We start from the raw sequence: 27,956 nt of genomic DNA, 5'->3' as shown, positions 1-27,956 counted from the left end.
AAATCTTGCCCTTCAATTATTTCTTGTTACTTGGGTTTTGGAGTAAATGTTTTTCTCCCTGAAACTTCAACTTCTGTATGCATGTTCCCATTTCTGCCTGTATCTGGTTTAGCTGAATCTTTCTTGTGAGCTAAAGAACTTCAAGATGAAATAAGGGGGGAAAAGGCATTTTGTTGCTTGAGAATCAGCTGGTTGCGTGCCCTGTAAATAGTGGCATTGTTGTTTTCCAGTGGTAGCCTTGGGAATGTAGTTGTTACGTGCCCAAAAAAAAAAAAATCATGTACTGTAATTTGATTAAAGTCTATGAGTGTAGGCACTATTTGTGGTGTTAATTGTCTTGATTGTAAAAGTTGGTATCAACAGAAACTAGGTGCTCTATTCCACCTGAAAATGCAAAACTGTCATTGGACATAAGAGACCTGAGAGTTTGAATAGGTGAGTCCTCTGTCAGAACTACTTTTTTTTTCCTTAACTTCACAAATATCAGACTATCTAGGATATGTGTATATATATACATAGGATTATGTATGTGTGTGTGTATGTATATATACACACACATAGGGCACGGGGTAGGTGTCAGTCTGTTTGGTTCTGCTGTAGGAGTAGCCCATGATTTTCCTCTCTAAATGGGTTAGGAAATTATTACTGATATTACATTGTAATCTTTGGAGTAGCTACATTTATTCTATTATGAAATAGAAATATTGTATTTTTTCAGGAGTAATGGTGAGACTCTACTTGTCCATGTGATGAAATAGATCAGACAATACTCTTCTGTTAGTTTCTTGTCAATAGTTTTGAGTCAGTTTCCTTGTTCTCGGTCTGTTTCAGAGTAGGAAGAAAATCTATTCACCCCATGTGTTGTGCTGTGGCAGAGGATCTGCTTCGGGCCTGGCAATCAATGTGCCATGCTTTGTATGGTAATTAGAAGGGAAATAAGGCTGTGTTGCAGTGTTGTGGATTGCATCAAGCTCAAATTGGTCTTTACCTACTTTACTCATCTTTAATGTAGATTTCATCGCAAGTGTGCCTCTGTAAAATACTCTGTTCTGAAACGTAATGGGCAGACTTCTTTAAAGCAGGATTTCTCAGTTCTATATTTGGCTGTTGATCTGACGATTGATCTGATGGCATAAAGACCTGTAAAATAGGGGAGGGATAGTTATCTCATTGGATTAGCGCGGATTAATTCATTAATGTTTGTAACAGGTTTTCAAATCCCTAGGCGCTCTAGAAATGCAAAGCTTTGCCGGCACATCTCCTACTTTTAAGTCCTCCCGACTCCGAGGTGGTTAAGGGAAGGAAATCCGAAGTACTTGCAGCACTCGTGCCGAGAGTTGTCTCCGTCTTAGCGAGCCCAGACACTTTTGCGAGGCTCAGTGCCGCGCTCAGCCTCCTTAGAAGCGTCTCCGGGAGCTGAAGGCGGCCGTGCCAGCACCTCGCGGAGCACCGCAGGACGCCCCCAGGTCAGCGAAGCCTCCTGCTCCGGGCGGGTTTCGTGGCCCGGGGCTCCCCGGCGGGCAGCAGGGGGCGCGCTGCGGGCGGCTCCGCTCCGCTCCCGGCCGCCCCTTCCGCCGCGGCGGGGCCGGGCCAGGCGGGGGCGCTGCGGCGGGCTCCGGGCGAGCGCGGGGCGGAGCGGGGCGCGCCCGCGGCCCCGCCGGGGATCGGGGAGCGGCGGAGGCGCGGAGCGGGGCCGCGGCCATGGCCGAGCAGCAGCGGCGCCGCCGCCCCCGGCAGTAGCGCGGCGGGCAGCAGCGGGGCTGCGGGCGGGCGGCGCCGGGCCGAGCCTTCCTTTTTTTTTTTTTTTTTTTTTTTTTTTTCTTTCCCCCCCCCCCTCCTCTCCCTCTCCGCCCCATGGAGGGGCCGTACTCGCTGGGGGTGAGCGTGTTCTCCGACCAGGGCGGCAGGAAATACATGGAGGACGTGACCCAGATCGTGGTGGAGCCCGAGCCGCCGGCCGAGGCGCGCCGGGGCCCCCCGCACAAAGGAGCGGCGGCGGCCGGGAGCCCCCCCGGCGAGAGCGGGCGGCGGAGCGGGGCCGGCCCGCGGGCGGCCGAGGAGGGGACGCTGCCCCCCGGCCGGCCCCCGAGCCGCTCCGTGGCCTTCTTCGCCGTGTGCGACGGGCACGGCGGCCGGGAGGCGGCCCAGTTCGCCTGGGAGAACCTCTGGGGCTTCATCAAGAAGCAGAAGGGCTTCGGCTCCGCCGAGCCGGCCGCCGTCTGCGCCGCCCTGCGCAAAGGTTTCATCGCCTGCCACCGGGCCATGTGGAAAAAGCTGCGTAAGTTCCAGGCGCCCTCCGGCCGCCGCCGTGCCCCGTCCCCTCCTCCTGCAGGCGGCGGTCCCCGGCTCGCCGGCCCCCCCCGCAGCCCCTCCGAGGGGCCAGGGACCCCCCCTCTCTGTCCCCTTCCCTTCCAGCGGGCGCCGCCGCTGCCTTTCCCCGGGTTCTTTCTTTTCCCGGCCGTGGGACGGCCGCCCCGAGCCCTCTCCAACCCCGCGGGGCGCTGGGCACCAAGCGGGCTGCGACCCGCGGTGTTGAAGTGGGTGGTGTGGAAAATCGAGGGAAAGTAGAGAGCAGAGGGAGAGAAAGAGAGAGAATTGGAGGCTGAGGACAAACTATAGGGCAATTGTGCTGTGTAGCTGAAGAGTGTAGAGCTGTAGTTTGTTCTGAAGGTATCGCAAGTTGGATGTCCCAGGTACCTTTAGCAGAGGAGCTTCTGTCTTGTTGTCTTGGGGAATTACATGGAACCCCCCCAAGTTTCTCTCGAGCAGAATATCATGAGAAGTTATTTTAGCAGCCTAAAATATTTGATTCCCCTGTCTCTTGATCCCAGCTGTTTCTGTTGAGTCCTGATGGAACGATGAGAAATGTGGCTGTTTCATACCGGGCTGTAGTTTGCTCACTTTACTGTTTGAGCATCAGGGAATATGCAGGGTACCTGCCAAAACAGAACATGCTCGGTATTCCTGAAGGTTATACGTGGGCTCAGTTAAAGTGCAGCAGGACAGTGGGGGTCCTAAACAGGTAAGGCAAACAGGAGTGCCAGGACGGGTGTCAGTAATCATTCTTGTCCTCTTCCTTCTCCCCGATATCTGGTGATACTGCAGAATCGCGTTTCCTGAAAGGGTAAAGGTTATGGTTTAGGGTATGGTCGTTATTATGTGTGCATTAATATCCAACATAAGTAGATACGTGTGGATGATGTAATATGTATTCTTTTATGCATTTGAAAGCACTAGAAAGAGAAAATATATAAATAGCAAGCATATAAAAACAGGCAGGCAGGAGGGGAGCGCAGTAAAATTGGATCAAAACCGTAGACAAAGAATACTGACAGTTGGGCCTGGGAGGCAAACATGAAAAGCAAGAATTGCATTTACAGCACAGCGGGGTTTCGGTGGAGTGATTTGGGGCTGGGGAGGAGGGAGGTGTGAGAGTATTATGCTGTCAGAATGGTTTCATTTTTTGTTTTTCCTTGAATATCGAAATAGAGAAGTTGCACAAGTGTCAGATGCTTGAAAAGATATAAGAGGAGGAATGGCGAGGTCAGGGCACGCTGATACCAGGCAGAAAGGAAAGGGTGTGAATTTTAGAAGCGCCAGAACTTGACCATAACCTTGATGCTGAGGAACAAGTGGTGAATGGGCACACGGCCTCCTGGGCTGCAGACTTGCACGATAAGGAGAAGGATGTGTGAACACAGGGAGAGGTGGTGTGGGGAGAAAGATAAGGAGATCGGTTGTCTGGTTGTAGTATCCTTCATCTGCTCTTTGTCACTGTAACCATGTGTAGCTACAAAATGGAGAGAGGCAAGTGACAGAGTGCAGGAAATGCTCCTTTAATACAATGTGTTTAGTAAATAATACTTTGGTTGTGGAACTAATTTAAACTGTTGTTAAAAACAGCATAGCTCTGGCTGTATTTGATGGCAGTTTGAGGTAGGGTATACGGTAAACTTTTCTTCTAAGTAACATGTTTGGTCTTGCTGGTTTCTTCTGCATGTGTCTAATAGCTGGAGTGTAATGGGATAAAACAATTACTAATCTGGTTTATAACTTCTCACGCTGTGTTACGAAATCCCAGTGCCAATCTTGCTTGTAATAATTTTTCCACGTCATTTTATGTAGTCTGGATCTTTAACTCTGTGTTGGAGAGACTGGGTATTTTAGGATTGTGGAACGGGGGCAGGAGGCTGGGTTGGGTTTTTGGTGTGAAGCACGGAGCCTTCATTGCTCTCAGTGGATGGCCATTGGAAGGGAAGCTTGTGCTCTGGGCTCTTGGAAGCAGTGGGCTACCCCAGCAGCCATCTCCTGTGATTAACACGAAATCTGTTGGTGATGAGTACAGCAGAAACATTAAGAAAGAAGAACACCCTTTTGTCATTGCTGGTGATTAGTGAGGTTAATTATGTTAATAAAATTCCCAAATCTTTGTGTGCTAGAACTCCCAAAGTAAAAAGAAAAATGTATTTGAAGCCTGTTTTTACAACTAGCAGTGATGGGAAAGGTTTCTGCAAGAAGCAGGCTCTGCAGGTCCTAGATTTTGACAGGGCTTTACTGGGGATTGCATTGTGTTGTTTCTTTTGTAACTCATCATTTGTCTAGTCAAAAGCTTGTTTGTAAGTGTTAAATTTATCTCGATACTACTTAAACAATTTTTTAGTTGAAAAAAGTACAAGTTACCAGTATTGCTAGTTAAAACTTAGAAAGTTGTATGCTCCTGCATTGCTTATAATTCTTCCATTAAACTTAATTTGAAGAATAAAACTAAAATATTTTAATTTCTTCTGTAAGGAAGTCATAATGTCAGGGTTATTCTTAGCAATGTTTGAGTTTATGGATGTGTCCTTATCTGAAAAGGAGCTAGACCACTGGAGGCAATGCAGGTTTTCAGGATAATGTACTTTTTTTTTTTTTTTAGTCTACAGGTGCATTAAAAGTTCATATAGCATTTACTTTTTGAAAGTTATCAAGGTTTTTAGAATCAAACCAAATTGAAATGAAGTATTGTAGTTTGAATTGTTTTAAAACACTGCATGGATTTCTCTCTTGAAGCCGTCTAATATTGTAAGGAACAAAGTAGATTATAAATCTGATGGCTTTGTATAGCTTAAGCACTTCACATGCGTGCTCTTCTTTTTTTTTTTTTTTTTTTTTCTATTTTGTCTTGGAAGAGTGGGAAGTGCATCTGTTAAACTGGGAAATGTGATATTTTGTGGGCATGTATTGTGAGTCTGTAGCAGTCGGGCAATGTTGTTGGTGCCCTGCTAGACGCAGATGTGGGTTTACCTCCTACTCGCCATTAGCATCAGCTGGTTCACTTTGTGCATCATGCTGTTTCATGAGCAATGTGTTTTTCAGTTCTAAACCCCCCTGGCTGTAGAGGAGTTGTGTCCATTCTGGGATGTAGTCATGTTTCTAGTATGTAGGTTAATAATTATATGACAATAAGTACAGAATTAGGGATGTGGGCCCCACAAAGAAACTCTTACTAACTTTGAAATCCTGGCATGCTACGTAGTTACATCTGTCCCTTCCTAAAGGTGTGATAGTGGTATGAAATGCATGGACATTTCAGGTATAATGTTGAAGTGTGAGCTCTGTTTTGAGAGCTTTGTAGTGTCAGGATTTCTTTGAATTTGTGAACTGGTGGTATTAAAAGTCGGTAACAGTCTGCTCTGAACTTACCAAAGTAAAGTTCTAAACTCGAAAGGGGATGGCTTTTCATCTGGTTGCTTTGAAGGGATGTGTGCGAAGAAAACCTGCATTTTTTGTTGGGGCTGGTGTGGCCAGGTAGGGGAAAATAAGTGGTGTGTCTGTATTTGAATGAAAAGGCAACTGAAGCTGAGGTTTTCTACCAGTGGAGGAGTTTAATGCTCATAACAGTGCATGACTGACTATTCTGTTAATTATTTAGAGGAGAAGATGCCTTTTGATCTTAAGTGGATCACTTGGACTACTGGGGTATCGCACAGTAGAAATGTAGGACTTTTTAAAGTTAAAACTATTTTATCTTGCATCTAAATACTAGAGGGAAAAAAAAGAACAAAATGACAAGAATAGGCATTGAAAATAGCATTTGGAGTTTGCTGTGTTGTGGTAGTATGCAGGAAAAATTCAGCAAGGAATTTGTGATAGCAACCTGTTTTTTTTTTTTTTTTTTTTAAGGGCTTACATATAGTTTGCACTAAGATTTTTTGACAATTAAGTGTTGAAGGAAGGGATATAACCAAGTCAAATTTCATAAGGCAAAACACTTGCTACTTACTGTCCTGGGTAGCAGGTGATGATTTCAGGGTGCTGGCTGACGTGCCAGCTATAACACCAGTTGGAATTAGCTGGGTGAAGGGTGGTGTCTTTCAAATAGAGGGAAAATTGTTGCAGAAAGATGTCCTATTGCTTAATTTATAAGATTGATAAAAACGTAGCCCTGATGTGTGGGGGAGTTGGGTAAGTGACTTTGATTGTAGTACTTGAGCTCGGAAGAGAGCTCAGGAGTTTTGACACTTCTGTTAATTTATGATGAGCCAATCTCTAAAGAAAGAAGTGTGCTGTGCTACGTGTAATACTCATTTCTAACCAAGAGCAAGACATAAACTGTGAAATGCCTCGATGATGGGCAGATGTAATTTCTAGTTCTGTCGGAGCCTAAAAACCGAGGCTGCTCTATCATTCTTCTTCTCATAAGTGGGCGATTTCACTTTGTGCTCTTCATTTCCCATAAAGACTGATTTGACTCTCTAATATATTTTATTGCTATTGAGAGGTTGTTACACTGACAGAAACTCATTAGCTGCAGCTTGTTTTCTGTTAAGTGCATGGTTGAAGTCGTCATTACCACTTGGCTTCCTCCCTTGTTTGCTTTCCATTTGGAATGTGTTAAATTTAATATCCACAGTTAAAATTGCCAGACAACGTACTTCCAATAAGCTGATTGAATGTTTTTGCTCTTGAAATAATGCTACTCTGAGGGAGAAAGTGTATTTTAGTATTTAGAACGCAAAGCTAGAAGCCTCTGTCAGGACTTAAATGCTTAAATGATGCTGGATATCTTGGTAGCTAACAATGAGGAAATGCAGCTTTTATCAGCAGGCCGTCTGTATTATAAACGTGCTTCCCCTTCAGCACATCGTCCCTATTTTCTTTTTCTTGCCCTGGGCATCTGAACATTGTTCAGTGGCACTGGAATGTACTAAGTTCCTAATCTTTTGCTTCTGCTTTACATGTCTGCAGCTTAAAATATTTTCACAGGGAGGAAGGCCTCAATGATTTTTTTTTTTCTTGTGTTGTTATGCTGTAGAGAGAAAAGCAAAACAGTGCTTTGGCTATCTGGCCTGACTATTTCCTGCAAACAGAACGCATCACAGTGGAATTGTTGTATTGTACTGTGTAAGCACGGATTGCGAAGCACAGAAGATAAAATGTGACAAGGAGATGAGTCCCCCTTCTTAGTTTGTCTGAAGACATGAGTGGGTGTGCAGCGAAGAAGAAACATGAGGTTGCTGTTGACAGTTGAAGTCAACAGATAAGTTGAAGTCTGCTATCTGAGGGTACTGAAGTAGGGAGGAGGACTGGTATGCCTAATCTTTCTTAATTAGGATGTTGTCCCAGTCATTTAGTGGTGTTTTGGAAGAACAACCAGTGTGTGTAGACACAGAAATAGACGAGAAAAGGCATGAAAGAGAAACTTCAATTGCATGTAAATTGTGAGAGTAGTGTAATAAGAAATTAAGGGCAAACGATTTGAGAAAGGAGGAGTTTAACCTAACCATGCACAGTTCATACTAATAAAGGTATTTTATTGTTCTGAATTCAAGGAATATCTTCTCTGTGAAAGGTTTGATGTTGGATAGCATACTGAAGTAATCTTCATTGTTCAGTCCTTTAAAGGGAAACACGAATAAAACGGCTGAGGTATTATTCAACCTAAAATATAAAAGTAAAATAACATTTTTATTTCCTTCTGAGAGAATCAGGAGTGTCCGGACAACTTGATGTCCAGGCAAAATGACCTGATTTATGTTTCTTCCTCTTCAGGCAGGGAAGTGAACAGTAGAATCCTAACAAAACACACGGTTGATCTGGTCAGCACTCAAATAACACTTCCCACATACTCTTGTTCTTCTAGAAATGCTTGGAAAATTTAAACCTGAGGAGATAATTTTTGGAATCCGGTCTCCATACTTTCATATTGGCTTTGTTTCAGTTTAAGCTGTAGCTGGGGGAGTGATGTTGTGAAAGTGGGGGGAGACCTGTGGGCACTGGTTTGCCTGGCCGTAGTTGTGTGCACACCCTGTTGAAACATAATGCAAACCTCTGTGACGCAGCCTTGATCTTCAAAACGTTTCTGGTTCCGCAGCATTGAAAACAAAAGTATTTTTGTTTTTTTTTCTCACTGCAGCAGAGTGGCCAAAGACCATGACAGGTCTCCCGAGCACATCAGGAACTACTGCCAGCGTGGTAATTATCCGGGGGTCGAAGATGTACGTTGCTCATGTTGGTGATTCAGGAGTGGTGCTGGGAGTCCAGGATGACCCCAAAGATGACTTTGTGAGAGCTGTGGAGGTGACGCAGGACCACAAGCCTGAACTTCCCAAAGAAAGGGAGAGAATTGAAGGCCTCGGGGGCAGGTAACTGTCTGTGCTTTTCGCTTCAGGTTTGATCTGAGTGCTATCCATGTCTTTCTCTCTCAACTGGGCTTAAGCTTGCTTGTTTTAGGGGATGGCGAGCAAGTTGGTTAGTCTCACAGCCTGTTTATATTCCTTCTCTCTCTATGCTCTGTTTTTGTTGTTTTTTTTGTTGATTCCTAGCTTGTTGGGGAGTAACTTGGTGTTCCAGTGTTACACTTTTGTGCTTTTTGTTAGTGGTTTATGGTATAAACAGAACTTTAATTTCCTGGTGGGTTCTGCTGTGGCTGAGCTGGTTACAGTTCTAAGTGTTCATTGATAACTTTGTAAGTGGAGGTATGGTTTCATCTATTTTCATTAAATTCTATGGATTTTTTTGGGGGAAAAAACACTTCACTGTTCCTGAGGTGAGGTAGACAGCTGTTCAGTAAGCTCTTCAAAGCTGCTGTTTAAGGAACATGGAAGATATTAATTTCAAATACGATACTGAGTTTGCTGTTTAAATATATGCTTAAAATGTTAAAATGTGACGCTTTAACATATATCTTAACGTTGAGTACTTTTTTCACTGTCAGGAGCTGGCAGATGTTAGTTAGAACATCTCCAAGTTGTGGTTGATGCATGTTCCTTCTGACTGAGGGTGAAAGCAGGCAGCCTCGTCAGATGGCACTAATGTTTTGAGACAAACCTCAGGGCTCGGATTTGGCATAGCTTCACAGGAGCTCTCTGTTCTTTCGTTCTACAGTACTGCACCAGATGGATGGGCACAGTTTCCTTCTCTTAGCAGTTCAGAGGCAGAGATCACTGAAGGTTTTCCTGTTGACATCAGTCATACAAGAACCCTGTCAGCTCATTAACTTTTAGATATTTGTATCTCTAGCAGGTGGAAGCTGGTCAGTTAGCTGTGTTTCAGATGGTAGCTTTTCAGAAAGCAAAACTGTAAGCTACACTAAATTAGCCTAAATTTGTTAATGTATGGGTTTCCAAGTCACGTATCTCAGTGATTGAAAGTCTCCGAAGCTTTGAAGAAACATTCTCTAGAAGTTTGTATTAGTGGAAATTGTTAAAAAAAAAAAAAAAAAAAAAATACTCCTGTTTTTTCCCGGCTGGATGATAAAGGCTGTACAGGCTGTTGTGAGGCGATGAGTGAGGTGAAACTTCAGTTACGCTTATTAATGACTTCTCTGTCATGAGAGTGAATTGGGAAAAGTTAATGTGAGAGCATGATTGGATTGCTCATTAAAAGTAGGATATTCCTAGTACCAGTCTCGGAGTGCGGAATGAAGCCTTTCAGATAACGGCTTAGCTTTGTGTGGTCATTAGTTGTACAAATGGATGAGATGGATTTTAGGATGTGGTGTTTGACTGCTGCACTGTGCATGTGAAAGGATGGAGCTAAACATGCCCTTGTTGTTAAGGCCTTTGAAGTCTCAGGAAGTGCATCTTGAATAGCTTCAGTATGAGGAATCTTGAGGCTGTTCCAGAGTGCCTCAGCTCCTAATTACCATTGGCTGTTCCTTGGATAAAAGCTAGCTTTTAAGTGTCTAGTTCTTGGCTTGATTGGGACCAAACTTTGCTAGTTCCTTGCTCCATTACCTCTTCTCTTTTGGTACCCTGTGCTCTCCCTTCTTTCTTCCTGCCCCATAATAGTTGGTTTCACTTGCACAGTAGCTTCTCTTTTGACCCTTCTGAAGTCACCTGTGAGAACTAAAACCATTGTGCTCAGTGCCCTAGAGCAGGTGTTAACATTTAAAGGCAGAGCTGTTTCTTCCTGTGTCCTGCTTTCAGATAACGATGAACAATCCCTTGTTTATTTCTCTCTCATGTTGGTGCACCAGTAAGGAAATTCCTACAGAAGGCTGCTCATTTCTTTTTTCCCAACTGTACTGTGATGTTCTTTACTGCCAAACTTTGGCAGATGGTGAAAACTGAGGGAAGAACTGCATGATATTTCCACCCAAGTGAGTTGATGTTGATGGTCTTCATCTGAGAAAAGCAAATTGTGTTTTGCTTTTTTGCTGACAGATTAAAAAGATACTTTTACATCTGGTTGTTGCAACTAGCCAGAACTTCTTCCAACTCTTCATTCCTCTACTTTTTTTCTTTTCCTTTCCCTTCATCTCTCACTTTTCCCTTTGGCTTAATATGGAATGAGACTGTACAAGTGATACCAGGTGTTTTGAAATACTTAATTGTGTGGCGGACCTCACTGAGGGTGCTGTCATTATTGACTCCATATTTACAGACTTAACTGTTCTAATGTCATTGAAACAATTTCTCATGCTTTCATTTCCATTCCTTTTTATAACCCCTGCCGCTTTCTAATGCTTTCAGTGTGATCAACAAGTCTGGCGTGAATCGCGTCGTTTGGAAGAGACCTCGGCTGACTCACAACGGCCCCGTGCGCCGCAGCACTGTCATTGACCAGATTCCGTTCCTAGCAGTTGCCAGAGCACTTGGTAAGTGGTGCCCGTGTTCGGGAAGTGAGACACCACTCCATGCAGGCCACCAGAACTGAATTACCCCCCATTTTGCCAAAATACTTGGTTAAAAGGAATTCAGTCGCTTGCCTTGATTATAAGGCCTTCTAAAAGCAAAGACCTTATAAAAGCTTGTTAATATATTATGGATTTGATTTTTCAAATAAAGCTGTCAAAGGTGTCACCAGTGAATAAAGGCCTAGTTGTACAACATGCAGGATTTCCAATGTCACTCTTACAACAAGGATGGTGCTTTGTGCTGCAAATGGAAACATACAAAGCAGTTAGTGCCTCCGAGACATGGAGCACACTGTCTGGCTGAGAGGGGAGGACAGTCATTCTTGACTAAGCGGTTGTAAGATTAAGTTCTGCTGCATAGGATATGTGTTACTTCGGTCTTCCTTTTCATGGTGAAGCTGTTTTCTTCCAAGACAATGTTGAATTAACAAAAGTATAGAAGTCAGCCCGTGTGTGTGTGTGTGTGTTATCTGTAATTTGCCTTTGCAAAAGTAGTGGTAATGGGAAACATTTTTTTTTAGGAACACTTCTTTCAGAAGACAGAAAGGCATATTACAATACCGAGCAAACTTGTTATGAATTCTTTTTTGGGAAGTACTTCATAACTTGAAGTTTGCCTCCTCTTGCCCATATGTGTTATTGTTTTCTAGTCAGTTGTTTGCCTTAAATTTCACTGCAGAATTCCAATCTGCTGTACATTTTCTTTCCTTTCAACTTCCCTCTGCCCCAGTGAGGAGTTCTCTATCCAGATACACCCAGTATAGGTTAGGTTTTATGGAAATGTACCACGTTTTTACCTGTGAAAACTGTCCTGTGACTTAATTTCTTCTTGGCAAGCACGGCAGTTATGTGATAGTGTTGTCAGTGTTCCTAGATCAGTTGGCAGTGTGTCATGGGGACAGTCTGTTCCTGGGACTGTCTTCTTGTGATAAGTGCATAACATTACTGCATCTTATTTCAGAGGCAGTGATACGTGTTTTGCATGGATTTGTCTAGTGTTAAACATTTTGCAGCGATAATTAACATTGTAGAAGATAGCTACATATCAAGGAGGAGGCCACAGGTGGCTGAAGTTATCTTTTCCATAAAATTAAAAATTTAAGTTTACTGACTTTTTTCCTCCATATCTTAAAAATCTTATTATGTGTCATATTTAGCTGCTTATTTTATGGTTAGTAAAACTGACTTGAGAGTTTGAGTAAGTTCTTTGGAGTTAATAGATGACTAGCAAAGATTTTCATCCACCAAGCAACATATCCTTCCTTTCCCCTTTTCTGCAAAGTGTTTGTCATAGGTTACATTTTGATAAGTCTTTCATTCTTACAATTTTGATTTTTTTTGTCTAAATAGCTCCGTGATTTTTGATCTGATTCCTTGCAGCAAGTTTAACAAAAGGATTTGGCTGGGTTCTGTGTGCAGATGGGAATTCAAGGAATGATGCATCTGTTAGCCCCCTATTGCATTCTTTCCAGTTATGTCGATGAAGAGGATTACTGTGGAGTTTCAGGTCCAAGAAATGGGAACACTTCACAATTCTTGGTGTCAATAGTTAGATTTGAACGCTTAAAAGGGGGCATTGGCATCTTGCAATCATGTAGGAGAAAGGGGTTTACAATGTGGCAGTGTTTTGGTGTTTGCCTGCTCAAGGAGTCTGTGTAAGCCTTTTCACATCCCCTTCTGAGGAGGTATGACAAACCTCCTGCAAAAAGGAACGCAGCTGCTTTGCTCTGTGGGACCCAGATGGCGCACAGACGCTCACAGTTTGGAAACAGGATTTAACTTCTTTCTGAGGCCAGCATGCCCCTTCCACTGCTTACAAAAGACCTACCACAACTAAAACCATTTGCATTCAAGCTATGGAAGCCTGCTCGACCTCTTGGCTGGCTCCCAGATTGCTACCCTGGTTGGCACAGCACTGCTACTCTGGAGCCTCTCCAAGCGGAGTAGTAACCATCAGTGCTGGCATACAGTGGTCACCAATACTCTAGTCAAGCCCGCGAAGATCTTGCACAGTGATTCTTTTTTGCCAAGTCCAAATTTGGTGGCTGTTGTCAACAGAAATCCCATGCTGCAGAATACAGGCCGCAGACTCACTATTTGGATGAGAATTTTTAGTAGGGCAGCAGGAGTCTCTTGACACTGCCCCATGCTTACAAGATAAACCGATACTTGTGAATTTACTGTCTTTAAAGTGGGCAGATATCTGAATAGCAGGAATAAAACACTGGGGAAAAACAAGTTGGCCAAGTATTTGGACAACAGAAAGGACACTGGTGTGTTAGAAGTCTTTTAAGCCAGCTTAATTCTGTTGACATTCCCCTTACTGTTTTGATTTGTTTAGTGTCTTTCTGTCCTAAAATAAGCATTTGTGGTATGCACTTCTTATTACTGCTGCTTCTTGTGGCACCACTGTGATTAAGTGATGTTTTATTTATTTATAGTCCCATAACAAGTCAGAAGTGTTTAGGTTTTGTACTGTCTTTGTAAAGTACCTGTATGCTGCTTTTACTGTATGCAAGTTTTATGTCTTCTAATGAAATATCTTAGCTGTAGCACAGTGTTCTGCATTCCGAGCATAGCTATTTCTGCTAACCTTTTCTGTGAAATGAAAATGTATTTATACCAGTTTCCCTCGTAATAGATACTTAATCCCTCGCAGTCTCAGAGAATTGTTCACCTCTGGACTTGCTACCCATTCTGATCAGAAGAGCGTTTTGTTTCCTTCAAGTGCAATTCTTTGTGTAAGTTTCCCGGCATCCAGAGTTCCATGGTAACTGACCATTTTATTTGCCCGTCCCTATAACAGGTGTGAGGCAACTCAAAATACTTGAATCCCCTAGTGTAAGGCAAGGATATGAGTGCAAGTGGCTGCATACCATACAGCCTGAGTGCTCAGGGGCAGCAAGCCCTCGTGTAACTTGCTGGTGTGATTTGAACAGCGTGTGTGCATGGTGCGTTAGTTACTGTCTCTCTGCTGTAGATTTACAAGCTGGATTTTTTCCATGTGGCAGCCAGGAAGGCATCGTGGATGGGCTCCACTGAGCATGCTTACAGGTGCATCTCTTAGGGAAAGAGCTGAGAGAGGAAATAACTCTGAATGTGTAGCATAGTAGCCGGATTTGTGCTAGCAGAAAGTTTACATTTTCAGCACATGCTGGCTGTCAAAATATATTAATGTAAACCTTTGGTTTCTGGGACAAAATGCAGGATGATAAATACAAGGCTTTGACAGTACAAGATGATATCTTATGTTCCCACCATTCCCATATTTTTTGTGTAGCGGCTTCCACAATACAGGATTGATTTTTTTCATATGAACATGAATTTCTTGCTGACCCCTAAAAGCAGCTATGTACCAGAACAGTGAACTCTGGATGTATAGCTGCTATAGGAACGTTGGCTCTGACAGTGATATGGAAGCTGTCTTCCAGAGCACCCTACTGCATGCCAGAATTGTTTTGTAAAGCTCTCTGAGCATGCATACCATGAAACCCTAGGGAGGAGGGAGTGGTTGACCTCAAATGATCTAAGTAGTTTGTTGTCTAAGGGTTTAATTTTTGGTGAGTGCGTACATAAGCACACACATTTTAAATCTGAATGGGCAGAGTTGTTAGACAGTATGTGCTTCTTGGGTTGTCTTTCCTGCTTGTGTGTAGGCCACACCATGAAGATTAATTGTAATGGATTACACAAGCCAGTAAGTTATATTTAAACGCTGCACAGCATTCTACAGACTTTACTGATACTGCTTTATATAAATGTGCAGTGTATTTGGATTTCTAGACTTGTTCTGGAGATGTCTTACTGCAGCTTCTACAGTTTTCTCCACCCCCAAGACAAGATAGATACGTATGCCTGTACAAAAACGCAGAACACGTGAAGGCACATGTGGATCTGTTTAGCTCAAAAGAGAAAGTTTGGGGGCTTTTTTCCTGCTTTTGCCTGGCTGTAGCTCTCTGTGTTTGCCTCTTTAGCTCTCTTTTCTTTTACAGTAGAAAAGCAGTAACGAATATTTATCCTGGAGGTGGTACTTCATCCAGGTTCGGTCACCAAAGTGTTCTTTGGTTTTATCCTTTGTCTTTAGCTAACAAATGCTGCACAGGACTGTGTGTTTTAGAGATTGCAACGCCACCTTAGCATTGAAGGCTTTAGCTGAATGCCAAAAATCATGAGTACCTTTCTGCATGTCATTTTAGTTTCTCATCTTTACTCTGCATCCTAGTTCTCAGGCTTGTCTCTTACACTTACTTAATCAGTACGCTCTGGCACAGCCCTGGACTCAAACACCTTTCTTCTCTCTTTTCTGTTTTAATAACATGCGAGCAGGGATGAGCAGTCTTGGTGAGACTGTCTTCTGAGCAGTTTTCAAATCACCATTTGTTATAACAGCAAATGAAACAATTGCATTTGAAATAGGGGCCTCTTGTCTGCTTTCATTTTTGACACACTGTTGAGGGTAGAATTCTTGCAGCAGGTTTGACTTAAAGAATATGTAAATGAAGCTCCTAAAGGAATGGTGAAGATTTTAAAGCCCTGAGTACTTCTGGGTAGCTTTTCTGCTTGCTGCTACCTTCAGTTTCATCCCTGTTCCTCAGACTGAACTTTTTAATCATTGTTAGGTTCTGTGAGTGGGACATTATATTGCAATTGTCGTTACACTGCTGTGAAGATGCCCTCTTGTGGCTATAAGATCAGATTGTCATGAGTTTTGGTGAAAATGTTCTCCTCAACTTGGCCTGAATCGCCCGAAGTGGTTCCTGTCCGTATTCATGTTGAGACTTGCCGAGCTTCCTAGTGGCATTGCCTCATGGGGAGTGGAAAAGGGAAGTGCTGCAAGTCTTCTCTTGTACTAACAGACCTTTTAGACACATTTAGATTTTAAAAGATTTGGAATTAATCAAATTGGGTCACTTTTTGACTGTGACTTAAAGTAAACTTTTATTTCCCCTATTAAAATTAAAAGATATTTGTATTCAAAACAGCATTCTCCCAAAACATAAATGATCAATTTGATTTATGACATATTTTTTCTATAAGAAGGCTTTGGGCTTAATCCAATCCAGTCTACTTATACGATGGGTTGTTTTGTTTATAACCAGTTACTTTCCTGGCATCAGCTGAGTTGCAAGGGGTGTTTTTTTCTCTGTATTTTAAAAGGTAATAGTAAGGTAAAGTAGACTACATATTTTCATATTTTTATAGATAGCTGTATTAGTTTTCTGCTCCTTTAATATATGACTTCAAATATCTATTTTTTGTTTGAAAGATGCAATGCAATTTTAGTGTAGATCTTTATGTATTAATCTGGTTCTAGTCATGACCAAGAAACAGGTACAATTTTTTTTCTGGTAGATTAGAAGGAACTATTACAATCTCCCCCCTTCCTTTTGTTTGGAAAAGGAACATGCAAACCTTCCTGGCTGTAGGTTTTTTAGATAAAAAGGCTGTTAAGTTTTGTAAATGTGTGGGTTTCAATTAAGAACAAAAATAGTGTAGCTGAAAGTGAAGTCTGAGAACCTGGAATTCCAGTTCTGTAATACTAGCCTTTGGCATATCACATCATCTTGCTATCTTGGCTTTCCAGTCTGGTAAAGAGTCACTCGTCTGTCTGCTTGCTTTGGGACAGTATTAAAGATGTTAGTGTTTTGAGATGCCTCGTGAAAAATATGTTCTGCCTTGTGGTTTACCTTCCTCTCCCTCATTTTCTCCCAGAATTGTAAAAGAGAGGGTCCCATGTAAAGTGACTTCCTTCTAGGTTTGCCACATACCTCTCTGCCACTGTGGATGCTTTTCTCTCCAGCTGGCCAGAGCAAGAGACAGCTGACATTAGTATTCCATCTATACAGCAGCTCTAAAAAGCATTGGCTTAGTCTGTGGTGCTCTGCCCTTTATTTATAAAAAAGAAAAAAGTGCCTTGTCCTAATAACATGGCTTGGCCTTTGCTGCCTTGGAGTTAGAGTAATTCTTAAAAATCCTACATGTGAAGTACTCTTTATGCAGTGCTCTTCTACCTAGGATCATTTGCCTGCTTGATTAGTCTGTAATCACACAGCTTGTATACGTCAGTTATTGTGTTATTTCCTAGATGGTTTTGGACCTTGGTAAGTGATGAGTACAGCTGAATTTAAAACTCACCGAGATGTGGTTCTCACTGTATGAGTACAGCAAACATAGAAAGCTGCTTTGACAGAGGTGATGCCACAGGAAATTGTTTAAAAGAATGCAGGTCATGTCTTTTCAAAATCGTATGTTTAATAAATTTAGAAGCTGAGAGTACTTGAGCTAGTCTAGCTCCCATTCTACCTTTTCATGAAGGAAAATTACTTTCTGTTGTATCTGCTAGACCCATTTTCTCTCTATTCCCCCCCCCATATCTGCCTCCATTTGAGATGACAATGACAGTACTGCAGATACCTGGCTTAGTTACAGATTTGCACATGGATTTGGTCAAAGATGGTTACTACCGTATAGTCAGTATACTACTGAGAGACGATGTTGTGGTTTGAAGGCTTTCAGAGGCAACTGGGAAGGTTGAGCTCCTGGTTAGGAGTTGGGCCTGTGATTTGTGAGGTGTGGGTTCCTTGTCTCCCCAGAAACTGTGCCCTTCAGCAAGTTCCTTATTGGTGGAGTCCCTTATAAGCAGTGTGATGTTCCGGGTATCACTGCGAGGAGCCTTCTGCCTCTTGGAGGAAGGCTCTCTGAAATCCCTGTGATTTAAACTCGGCTGTTTCTCAGGGAGAGCAGCAGATGGCTATGATGACATGTATGTGGATGAACCGAAACTAAACAGCATCAGATTATTTTTGTATTACAGCAAAGTATTTTTAATCAAAAAATGATTCAGCTGAAAACATTGAGTTTTCATAAATGGGCATGCTAGTGAATAAAAGCAAAAGAAAATCCCCACGTTGGGAACTGATTCCAAGATCTAGTTGTTATAAGATTCCAAGCTCTTGTTTGTTTTACCTGTTGTGTCAGTGACAGGCACTATGTGAAGAACTCTCAGTGTATGAAGACATTTTTTGGCAATTAATATATAATAATTGCTGCACTGGAGCTCAGCTTTTCTGTTACAGTATTTATTTTGATCTTGTTGCCAGCTGGCTGGCTTTGTTGCAAGTCTGTGGAGGGAGAATGTTCCTCTATATGAGCAGGCTCGGCTTTTAATTAGTATTTATTAGAAGCATGTGTTTGTCTACTGCTGATGCAATGGAGGTGAACTGGTGCTTTAATGAGGATGGACCATCCCTGCTTGCTGCTGTGAAGTGGCGTAATTGAGTTGAAGTATTCCTGATTCTGGAGAAGTCTTTTTAGCCAGTTGGTAGCTTAAGGCAAAGCTAATGGAAGGAAATAAGAAGACATAAAGCTTATTTATTATCTTTAAAAGGGTGGTGAAGGATGTAGAAGGCAGCTATGAACATGTTATTTGAAGTGAGCAAAAAGGAAAAAAAAAAAATAGTGCCTTTTTAAATTGGAGTTCTTTGACGTTTTTATTAATTTCTCCTTCCAAAGCCATGTGTTCTGCACAGAAAAATACAGCCAGTGCTTGCAAATAACTTTCCTGTAATGATAAGCAACAAGAAATAAACTATTTAGTGGTAATTTTTGTACTATATAGTATGTTACCAAAACCAGAAAGTACAGAAAACTCCCCTTGTAGCATTAGTTGTGTAAAAAAGAAGAAAAAGTGTTAGAGCAATGGAATACCATTCTTGATTTAGAAGTCTAACATTAGAAAGACATTTTTTGTGTGTATCTGGTAAATAAGATTGAAATAAGTTAATATGGAAAATAATTTTTTCTGCTGGAGTGGTTTTTCCTTGAGGATGGCTTGGAGGAAGCACTTGAACCAGCTGATGTTTTGATCTAAATGTGACTTGTTTTACATTCAGTTCAAGCTATCTTCATTGGTGAGGTGACCCCAAACTCATTCACACAGCGAGGAAGATATAAAAATAGAAAGGTTCACTGCATGAGGCCTTCCAGGGGAGAGGCTTTAGCTCTCATTTTCTGCTTTCCTGCTGGAACCCAGGTGCTGCTTGTGCTCCTGTGGCTTCTTTCCAAGTCTGCAATTTGGCACATGGTGTTCAGCTGGAAAGGCACTCTGAGTGCTGCATGGCTTTGAGAGTGATGATAATGCTATGGACGGAGGAGAAAAGAGAGGAAAAAAGTTAATAAGGGAAAGGCTTCAGCCTCCTACTTTGCTGTCCTTGTTTCTTCTCCATGGCACCTGCATGGACAAATACACATACAGCAAGATGTGTGTTTCTGTATTGGTTGGATGGTTGTGGATAATTTTGGGTTGAGGTTTTCTGTTTTCTGGTTGCTTTTTTTCTTTCTCTGAGCATTTCTTTCTAGGTTGTGCAGAGCAACACATTGTCATTCAGGCTAAAGTCTAATGCTGCATGGTCTTCTCCCAACCTAATTTTACAAACTGTATCATGATTCTCTGTACAAGCAGGGGAGAGATTGTCTGGCTGCAAAGCTTTAAACTGTGCCCATAACTGGAAAGGCAGACTTTTGCAAGCTTGGTTTGGGTTCAACAAACTTAAAATAAGGCTTTGCTTCTGCTTCAGGATAACCCTAGTTGTTCAAATAGGTTTTAGTTTGGATATTGAGATTCCACTGAATCAGGTATTAATATTTTTCCTTCTTTCTCTGAAAATCTTCGTTTTGAGAGTGAAGACCTCTTGTAAATATAGGTTGGTTTGAATACATTTTTACTTAAATATCTCCATATCAATAAATGTGATCAGAAAGTGACAGCAGCAGAACAGTAATTGCATTGAAATTGCATTGCATTACTGCTGGTGACTTGAGACTGGTAGTAATTGTTTTCATGGGAACCATTTTCAGTAGTTTCCAAGAATAATATCGCTTGTAATATAACAGTTCTGAAACATTTTCTTCTTTGCTAGGTGATCTGTGGAGCTACGACTTCTACAGTGGTGAATTTGTTGTGTCGCCTGAACCTGACACTAGTGTGCACACAATCGACCCTCAGAAGCACAAATACATTATCCTTGGCAGTGATGGATTGTGGAACATGATCCCGCCTCAGGATGCTATCTCCATGTGCCAGGATCATGAGGAGAAAAAATACTTCATGGTGAGCACAGTTGGTATCAGTCATTGGGGAAATTTAACGCTGCTTTCCTCTTAAAAATTGCTGAGTCTGGTATGTGTGTAATGTACCAAACAGCTTTGTTGTTCAGGCATATTCAATAACTTTGCCATAACATAGAGGCTGTTACAGTGCAGCTGATACTTTGCTTGCATGTACTGTCAAATACAGTTTGTGTTAATAATGCTTAATTGCCATTTGGGGGAAATTTGACTACCAGGATGGGATCTGTGATTAAGAAGATAGAAAATCCTTCCTGTAAGGAAGTTATACAAAGTACTGTCTGAAACCAAAATTTATTTCATATTAAAACGCATGTTATAATGCAGACAATTGTCAATTGTTTTTTGTGATTTTTTTTTTTTGTGGGGGGAAAAATCTGAATTACATTCTTACTGGGTTTATTATACAAAACAGCTGAGAGAATTTAATCAGTGGAGCATCTGAGCATCAGTTAGTAAATAGTCTGTAAACCCTTTGAAAGAGTTCTGGAAAGACTGCAGGATGTGCTATGGCCAGCCTATTTATAGAAGTCATTTGCATCAGTTGTAAAGTTCCAAGCATTCAGTGTGTCTATATGTGGATTCTACCATAAACGGACTTTAAAGCTTCAATTAGTATTTCCTCATGTTCCTGGATCAAACTACTTTAGCACATGACATAGGAGTAGATTATCTCAGCTTGTGCCACATAAACTGTCTTCAATTTATAAAGTAAAGTGGACTTGATTGCTTTCTCTCTTTCTTCTAACATAAAGGGAGAGCACCGACAGTCTTGTGCCAAAATGCTGGTGAACAGAGCCCTGGGCCGGTGGAGGCAGCGCATGCTTCGTGCAGATAACACCAGTGCCATCGTAATCTGCATCTCACCATTGCAGGATAGCAAAAGCAACCTGGAAAATGAAGAATTGTATCTCAACTTGGCAGAGAGTCCCTGCTATAGCAGCCCTGATATGAATGTCATGACACCCTCCCGCTGCTGTACCCCACCTGTCAAGGTAACACTTTTTTTTCAGCGTTTTAAATGTTCCACATTGAACTTACTGGCCTCTCAACTTAAACCATCATTTAGTGTTACTTTTTTTTTTTTTTTTTTAACTTCAGTGGACTAGGCAGTATGTATGGCTAAATAAAATGCTTCAGTTGTAGGACAGTAACTTGACAGCTATTACCTGGCCATATCCTCAGTACTTCTTGTAAGTCAGCGTGCAATGCTTTGGAGAAAAAAACTTTTAATAACATTTCTTAAAAGATTTTGGAGCACCAAAGAGAGAGTATTAAAGTAGGAGTGTCTCAGAATTGCTGAATGTCAGGATACAGTGTTTTTGTAACTCTTAAAATCCTAGTAACATAGTAGTAGTTCTTGATCTGTATGTCCTCTTCAACGTAAATAATTACTGTAGGTTTACGCATGTAATTCACACAGTTTTAAATACAGCATTTCGTAAAAATCTGAGTTCTTGCACAAAATTGGAAGTGGACTATTGAAAAAGGGGTCAGAGGTTCAAAATCCCCAACCAACCTCAACAGCTGGTAAATTGCAGACTGCCTTTGGAGGTGTTCATAACTATGTGGGTTGTTTTCTAAGGTAACAGATGGATTAACACATTCAGATACACACTGTAGAGAGTGATTTCTGCTTGGATTGGGAGACTGTACTATGGGCATTGAACTGGTTTAACGTTCTTTGTTAGATCTTGTATTACATCTTTTCCTCTTTCTTGGGATTAGAAGCTTTACCCATTAATATAAAGCAGAGCTGTTTGGAAGCTTTGTTTTCTCTAAAAACTAGAGTGGAGTTATGAGGGGATATTTGCTTCAGTAATTACCAGCTGCTTCTGATTTAAGTAACTGTCCTTTGATGTTTTGGAGCATCTTTGGATAACTGGCCTTCGGGCAAAGTTTTTAAAAAAAAAAAAAAAAAAAAGGGGGGGGGGGGGCAAAATAAGAAGGGCAGTCCTTAATGTTCCCTTCGCAGAGACAAGCTGCTAGTAAAATGGCATTCTCTCTCCTTCCATTCCATCCAGTGCAGCAAAATAAATTAAAAGAGCTCAAAATTGTGAGAGATTTTTTTTGAGTTGTAAATACTCCCGAACTTTTAAGTTGTACTACTTGTTTTGTGCTCTAGCTGTTACCAGTACTTATTGAGTAAGCCTTGAACGATGTTGATTGCAAAATAACCAGGAAGTAGCATTTCTTAATAAAGATGTAGTGAAGATACCTTCTGAAGATTCCCCCTCCCTGTATAAGAAAATTCAGGGGGCTGTGATGTGTGAACCTATATGAATTGTAGCAGGTGGTCATAAGTAGTGGAGAGATCAAAACTATAGACAACTAATAGTTTTGGTGTTTTCCTTGTAGGAAGGGTTTAGTTTACTTTTTACTTAATGTGCAAAACCCAAAAGAAAACTTTGGCTACAGGTATGCGTTGGTATCATGTGTAAATTCCTTCTACTTTAATGTTTTTCTCCTCTTGGCCTTTATTACAAGTGGTGTTGCCAATTTAAAAAAAAAAAAAACAAAAAACTATTTTCTCCCTATTTTTTTTTTAATTAAAAGTATTAATATAATGTAAGTTTCTACTTGAAAGGCAATATACAACTGTCCTCTCAGAGTACCTGTAAGGATGGGAGGAAAAATATAAGGAGGAAGTTGAGGAGAAAAAAGACAAGAAAGGCCCCTGTACTGTCTGAATAATGAAACATTTCGAGGGGCTGGGGGACAAATGCCTCCAGGAAGATCAGAACAAGTAAAATGTCTGGGCAGCAGTGTCCCCATGTATGCTTTTGTGCAAAAAAGAGCCTTGTGCAGTTATCTGTAAGTATATTCAGTTAAGTATATCATTGAGTAAGATCAGGTTTTTCCTAGTGTGGAGAACCGTACCAGTTAGATAAGAAACCACAATGAAAGGAAAGATGCATTTTCAAAACCTCTGGTTTCTGTAATGGCTGGACTGTTCTCCTTATAGGAGGGAAAAGCTCTTTTTGTGCAATCAATCATGTTATTGATTGCACAAAAGAAATTAGAGGAATTGATGAGAATATCCATTAGCAAAATAGTATTTAAATACATTGATACATAAAGCCACAGGTAAATAGCTGATCTAAATTAGGTAAGTAATTAAAAAAAAAAAAATCCTATTGAAGTTTTCCAAAATCTCTGCAAAGAAATGAGAGGTGAGTTGCCAGATCAGTCTGAACTCCTACAAGTCATTGTGGCATGATTATGGGCAAGAGTGGTCAGGAAAAACAAGAGGTAGCAATGAAAAGAAATTCGATCTTTTGTTGTCAGAGAATGGAGGAAAAAAGCATTGGATATCCTTGATTGGTAACAACTGCTACCTTCCAAAAACAATTAATTTTTGGAAATAGAGTAAATCAAAGTTTCTCAATTAAATAGATGTATTTCTTAATTACATATCCTTCTGGCATCAATTACTAATACCAAATTAATTCTATTGTTCCTGAGGCCAGTGACGGAATTTGATTGACTAGATTGAGAAATGAAGTTGGTGATTCATGTTTTGTTTTTCTTGTTTTATTACATCACTCTTCAGCAGACTTCCTGCAGTCCATTCTCTGACTTCATTTGGCTTCTTAAAGCCTTACCCGATCTCAGCTATTCATCCTGAGCAAAAGATCTTGGCAATCAGAGCCACAGTGTTAAGTGCCTTGCACAATATGAAACATAAAACCTAAGTATTGGCTAGAGACACAATGTCAGAAATGAAATTGAGCAGATTAAATAACGTTGCCAGGGCTGTTCTGAATGCAGCATCTTAGCGTTCTTATGAAATGAGTTGAATAACCATCTGTAAAGGTCTTCTGTGTTGCTAAATGTAGTAAAAACAAAACAAAACACAAAAAAAACACTAAATGGCTTTATTAATCTATACATGTGGAGCAACAGAGGAGTTAGAAGAAGTGGAAAACGAAGTCTAGATGCTAGAAAGAATTCTGATAATCTTTTCTTCTGGAGTGCATTTTATCAAACCTTACTATTCTATGTTGAAAAAGTGTTGAGCAGTCCGGATTTCTTTTTGAAGGTGAACTGAAGTTGCTCTGTTGTAGCTTAAAGCATTCAGTTCTTGCGCAGGTGGTGTATTTACATGGTCTAATTCATTTGTGTGTTTGAGTTTTCACTAATTTCTTAAGGCTCTCATTGCCATTTGCCTTACATCTATGGTATGTAATGTGGCCTTGAAATTTACTTCTGAAGGACTTGCTGAGTAGCTGGGGATTTCTTCACAATTAAATCTTTAATAAGGTTATAATTCGTATCTTCAGGGCACTGCATAAATACTAATTTTCATAATCCCCCTGTGGATAGGGAAAGTAAGTATTGTCCCCGTTTTCCTGTTGATGGAACTGAGATTGAGGCAGAAACACTTATCAAAGGCTGCAGAAGGGATGAATAGCTGAAGGTAGGATTAGCAAGTCCCTGGTTCTCAGGACAGCACGCTAAGCAGCCTCTCTTCAGAGTACCCGATAACTGTGCTTCACAGAGAGTGTCTGGGTTGAGTTAGTTCCTTTTCAAGTTGTAGAGCATACAGTTAGGCAATAAAACGCGTTACTTAGCTGTGAGGAATTGGAAACAGCAAATAGTAATTCTATTTTTAGAATGTTTGTCCAGTGAACTTTTGCTCTACCTTCTGTATACGACCAGGACGCCTAGGGTATGAAGTTTATCCTTCTCGCTGATGATCTAGCTCTGCCCTAACTGAGAGTTCAAAATGTGACCGGTCGGAGTTCTGCTGCTTGCCCTAATGGTGCTTGACCACCTATGTACGAAATCTTCAGAGGCAGTTTGGGTGCACACATCACAGAATGAGGGGACTCGTGTCTGCATTTTGGAACACGCTACCCATGAAAATCCCAGGACAGACTGCAGGCACTGCGTTCGACATGGCTTCCTAAATTAACAAAGATAGATGTTTATTCCTTACATAACTCGCTTTATAGCAGCAAAAAAAGGAAGATTCATGGAATGAAGGGGTCTGAACAGCCCTCTGAATGAAGAGATTGTCTGCCATTATGAGATGTTTGCAAATTGAATGATGGAAATAAAAGCGTTGAGAAAGTTGTTGTGCACAAAGTACTAAGCTCAGATCCACAGTATGCATCTGTTTCTACCTCTCCACCCCTGCCTCTCAACGTGTGTGTGGGGGAATGATCCTGTTATGGAGTTTTTCTATCTCTGAAAAAATTTGAAATGCTTTGTCATGCAGTCTCCACCCTCAAAGGATAATAGAAGTAAAATGATTTTATTTATGCCTAAGTATTTCTTTTCTTTCCTTTCAGCTTTTAGAAGATGATCCGTGGCCACGACTGAATGCTTCTGAGTCTGTTCCTTCCCTTGTGCATAGCAACATGATCTCAGAGAAATACGTAGAGCTGCCAAATGAGATTGCCAAAAGCAATTCACCTTCATCAGGAGCAACCCTGAAGGATTCAGGCCCACAGGAGGAGAAATGTGGCAAAGCATTGGCTTTGAGGATACATGAATCCTACAGTAATGGTTTGTCAGTAGGTCTCTCCCCTTCCAACTCCACAAATTCAGGCACGGACCAAAAAGGCTTCAAGGTGTCTCCTAGTGGCCAAACAAAAGCCCAAGATGCAGAGAGGACACCCACAGCGAACTTTAAAAGGACATTAGAAGAATCCAACTCTGGCCCAGCTATGAAGAAGCCGAGGCGTGGCCTGAGTCGAAACATTACTGTCCAACCAGAAGGCATGTCCACAACGCCACAGCGTAAAAACTCAAACAAGCTGACCATGCGGCGCAGCCTGCGGGGCCAGAAGAAGCTCAGCAATTCACTCTTCCATCCACCCAGGAAAGCAGCCTGTGTTTGCTGAAGGGCATTTGTGTAAGGAAGTGTATTTTGTCCTGCTTAGAATTTTAAAGTTGGTGCAGAAGTTTTGAAACTCTTCCCGTTTATCCTTTTTTAAAGTAGAAACTTTTTTTGGTATCGAACAGCTTTATCCCAGCCTTGTACTTGCTTGTATTATAACTGTGAATTTTGTAGATGTGTAGGGTATAAGTCACTGTAAAATGTGTGTAAATTTGTATTCCTTCATGTAGTCTCTTTTCTTCCTTGTATAATTGTTACAGCGGGGCTAAACCTTGTTTAAAAGAAAATTAAAGTCTTTTTTGTTAATTTACTAAGGTCTTGAATTTGTATACGCTTCTTGTGATGAGAATTTCACAACTTTTTCACTAAAGTAAATTATTAAACAGAATGGAAGATATGTATTTTCGTAGTACTATATGTTCCACCTAAAGTGTGTCTTTTAGAGAATACACTAGGTCTATATTTTGTTTTTAAATTTTAGATTTCTCTACTCAGAAATGTATGTGGAAGCAGAGATGTTGAGTCTTGCTTTACGGGGCTCAATGTCAACATCTTTGTTAATTAAAATACTATGCAGTATCTTATCTAGTTGCATTTTTGTAACATTAATAGGCAAAGTATTTAGCAAAAAAAACTGTGTTTTAAAAATTCCAACTCCCAAAAGCATCCTATAAAGCCATTCCCCATCCCTGTTACAAATGGTGGCATTTTTATCCAGGCATAAATGTGTGTCCTAAGGAAGCACGAATTTTCTGCTATTCCAATACTGATGGTGCTGCTAATACCTTTCAACATAAGTTCTTAAGTTATTTTACGACAATTTCATTGAGTACGTGGATCATGTGTATGTTCACTTAAATAAAACGTGGAAATTTGATGGGGTGCCTTTTTCTTTTTTGATCATTTCAAGCTTAAGTACACTCATTCTGTATTCATTAAAATCTAATACTCTTCCCTTCACTGTGGCTGTTTAATGAAACAGGACATCCTGCGTAGCTGTTCTAGGCAACGATTCTTGGCATTTTATACTTGACGTGTTTGTTAAAGTGTAGCAATATATAACCTGCATTTTTTTAATGGGGAAGTAAAATGCCAATACTTCATTCCAAGGGCTAGGGTGGTATTTTTAGAATCTAATTCTTTACTGCTGGCACAATAAAACATTGGCTGGAATTAGGCCTGCTATCTATATATGTTACCATGGTTACAGAAATCCTAGAGGAATTGCACACTTTCTGAAAATGTATAATTCTCTTTCATCCAGCCAGTGAATGCAGCCCAATCTTACAAGATGAAAGTAATGAGCTCTGTCCAAATTGGATTCAAGAATTTATTTGTGTATGTGGTTGTAACCTATGGTTAACAAAGTTTTATTATAACCAGTGTTGAAAATTGTATGCTACAAGGGGGGGGGGGGAGAGAGAACATAAAAGCTAGCTATAGCTGTATACACACACTTATCTAGCAACACTCCTTGCATCAAAATGTGATAGTAATGGCCTCTTTTCAATTTCACTTTGTGACATTCAACTAAAAAAAAGTCACAAAAAAAATGCAAGTATAACAGTTATGTATCTGTGTTATAGAATCAGAATATTCGAGTTGGAAGAGACCCACAAGGATCAAGGATCTCCTCAGTTCCCCAAGGACCACCCCAAAAATCAGACCTCATGTCTGAGAGCGTTGTCCAAATGCTTCTTGAACTGCAGCAGGCTCAGGGATGTGGCCACTTGCCTGGGGAGCCTGTTCCTGTGCCTGACTAATGCTGCTCCTTATAATGTTTAAAAAAAAGAAGACATTATATGGAGGAAAATAGGCAAGTTTATTTTTCCTTAAGCTTGGTTACATTCAAATGTGGTG

The 27,956-nt window shown here is 41.1% G+C and overlaps 1 protein-coding gene across 1 annotated transcript; it reads left to right on the top strand.

Annotated features, from left to right (window-relative positions):
* The first annotated feature begins 1,651 nt into the window (after positions 1-1,651).
* On the top strand, positions 1,652-26,973 carry PPM1D (protein phosphatase, Mg2+/Mn2+ dependent 1D). The gene is made up of 6 exons (XM_082776504.1): positions 1,652-2,278; positions 8,399-8,627; positions 10,959-11,083; positions 20,041-20,231; positions 21,004-21,243; positions 25,546-26,973. Exons 1-6 carry the CDS (start codon positions 1,855-1,857, stop codon positions 26,098-26,100), a joined length of 1,764 nt encoding a protein of 587 aa, XP_082632630.1. The 5' UTR covers positions 1,652-1,854; the 3' UTR covers positions 26,101-26,973.
* The last annotated feature ends 983 nt before the right edge of the window (positions 26,974-27,956 follow it).

This window comes from Aythya marila, assembly GCF_965140915.1.
Source record: "Aythya marila genome assembly, chromosome: 20".
Classification (NCBI taxonomy): Eukaryota; Metazoa; Chordata; class Aves; order Anseriformes; family Anatidae; genus Aythya; species Aythya marila.
This window is presented reverse-complemented; position numbering and strand designations above follow the sequence as displayed.

Coding starts and splice junctions, on each gene's coding strand:
- PPM1D (XM_082776504.1), top strand. CDS start 1,855: ATGGAGGGGCCGTACTCGCTGGGGGTGAGCGTGTTCTCCGACCAGGGC. Junction 8,628..10,958: donor ATTGAAGGCCTCGGGGGCAG/GTAACTGTCTGT, acceptor TAATGCTTTCAG/TGTGATCAACAAGTCTGGCG. Junction 20,232..21,003: donor AGGAGAAAAAATACTTCATG/GTGAGCACAGTT, acceptor TCTAACATAAAG/GGAGAGCACCGACAGTCTTG.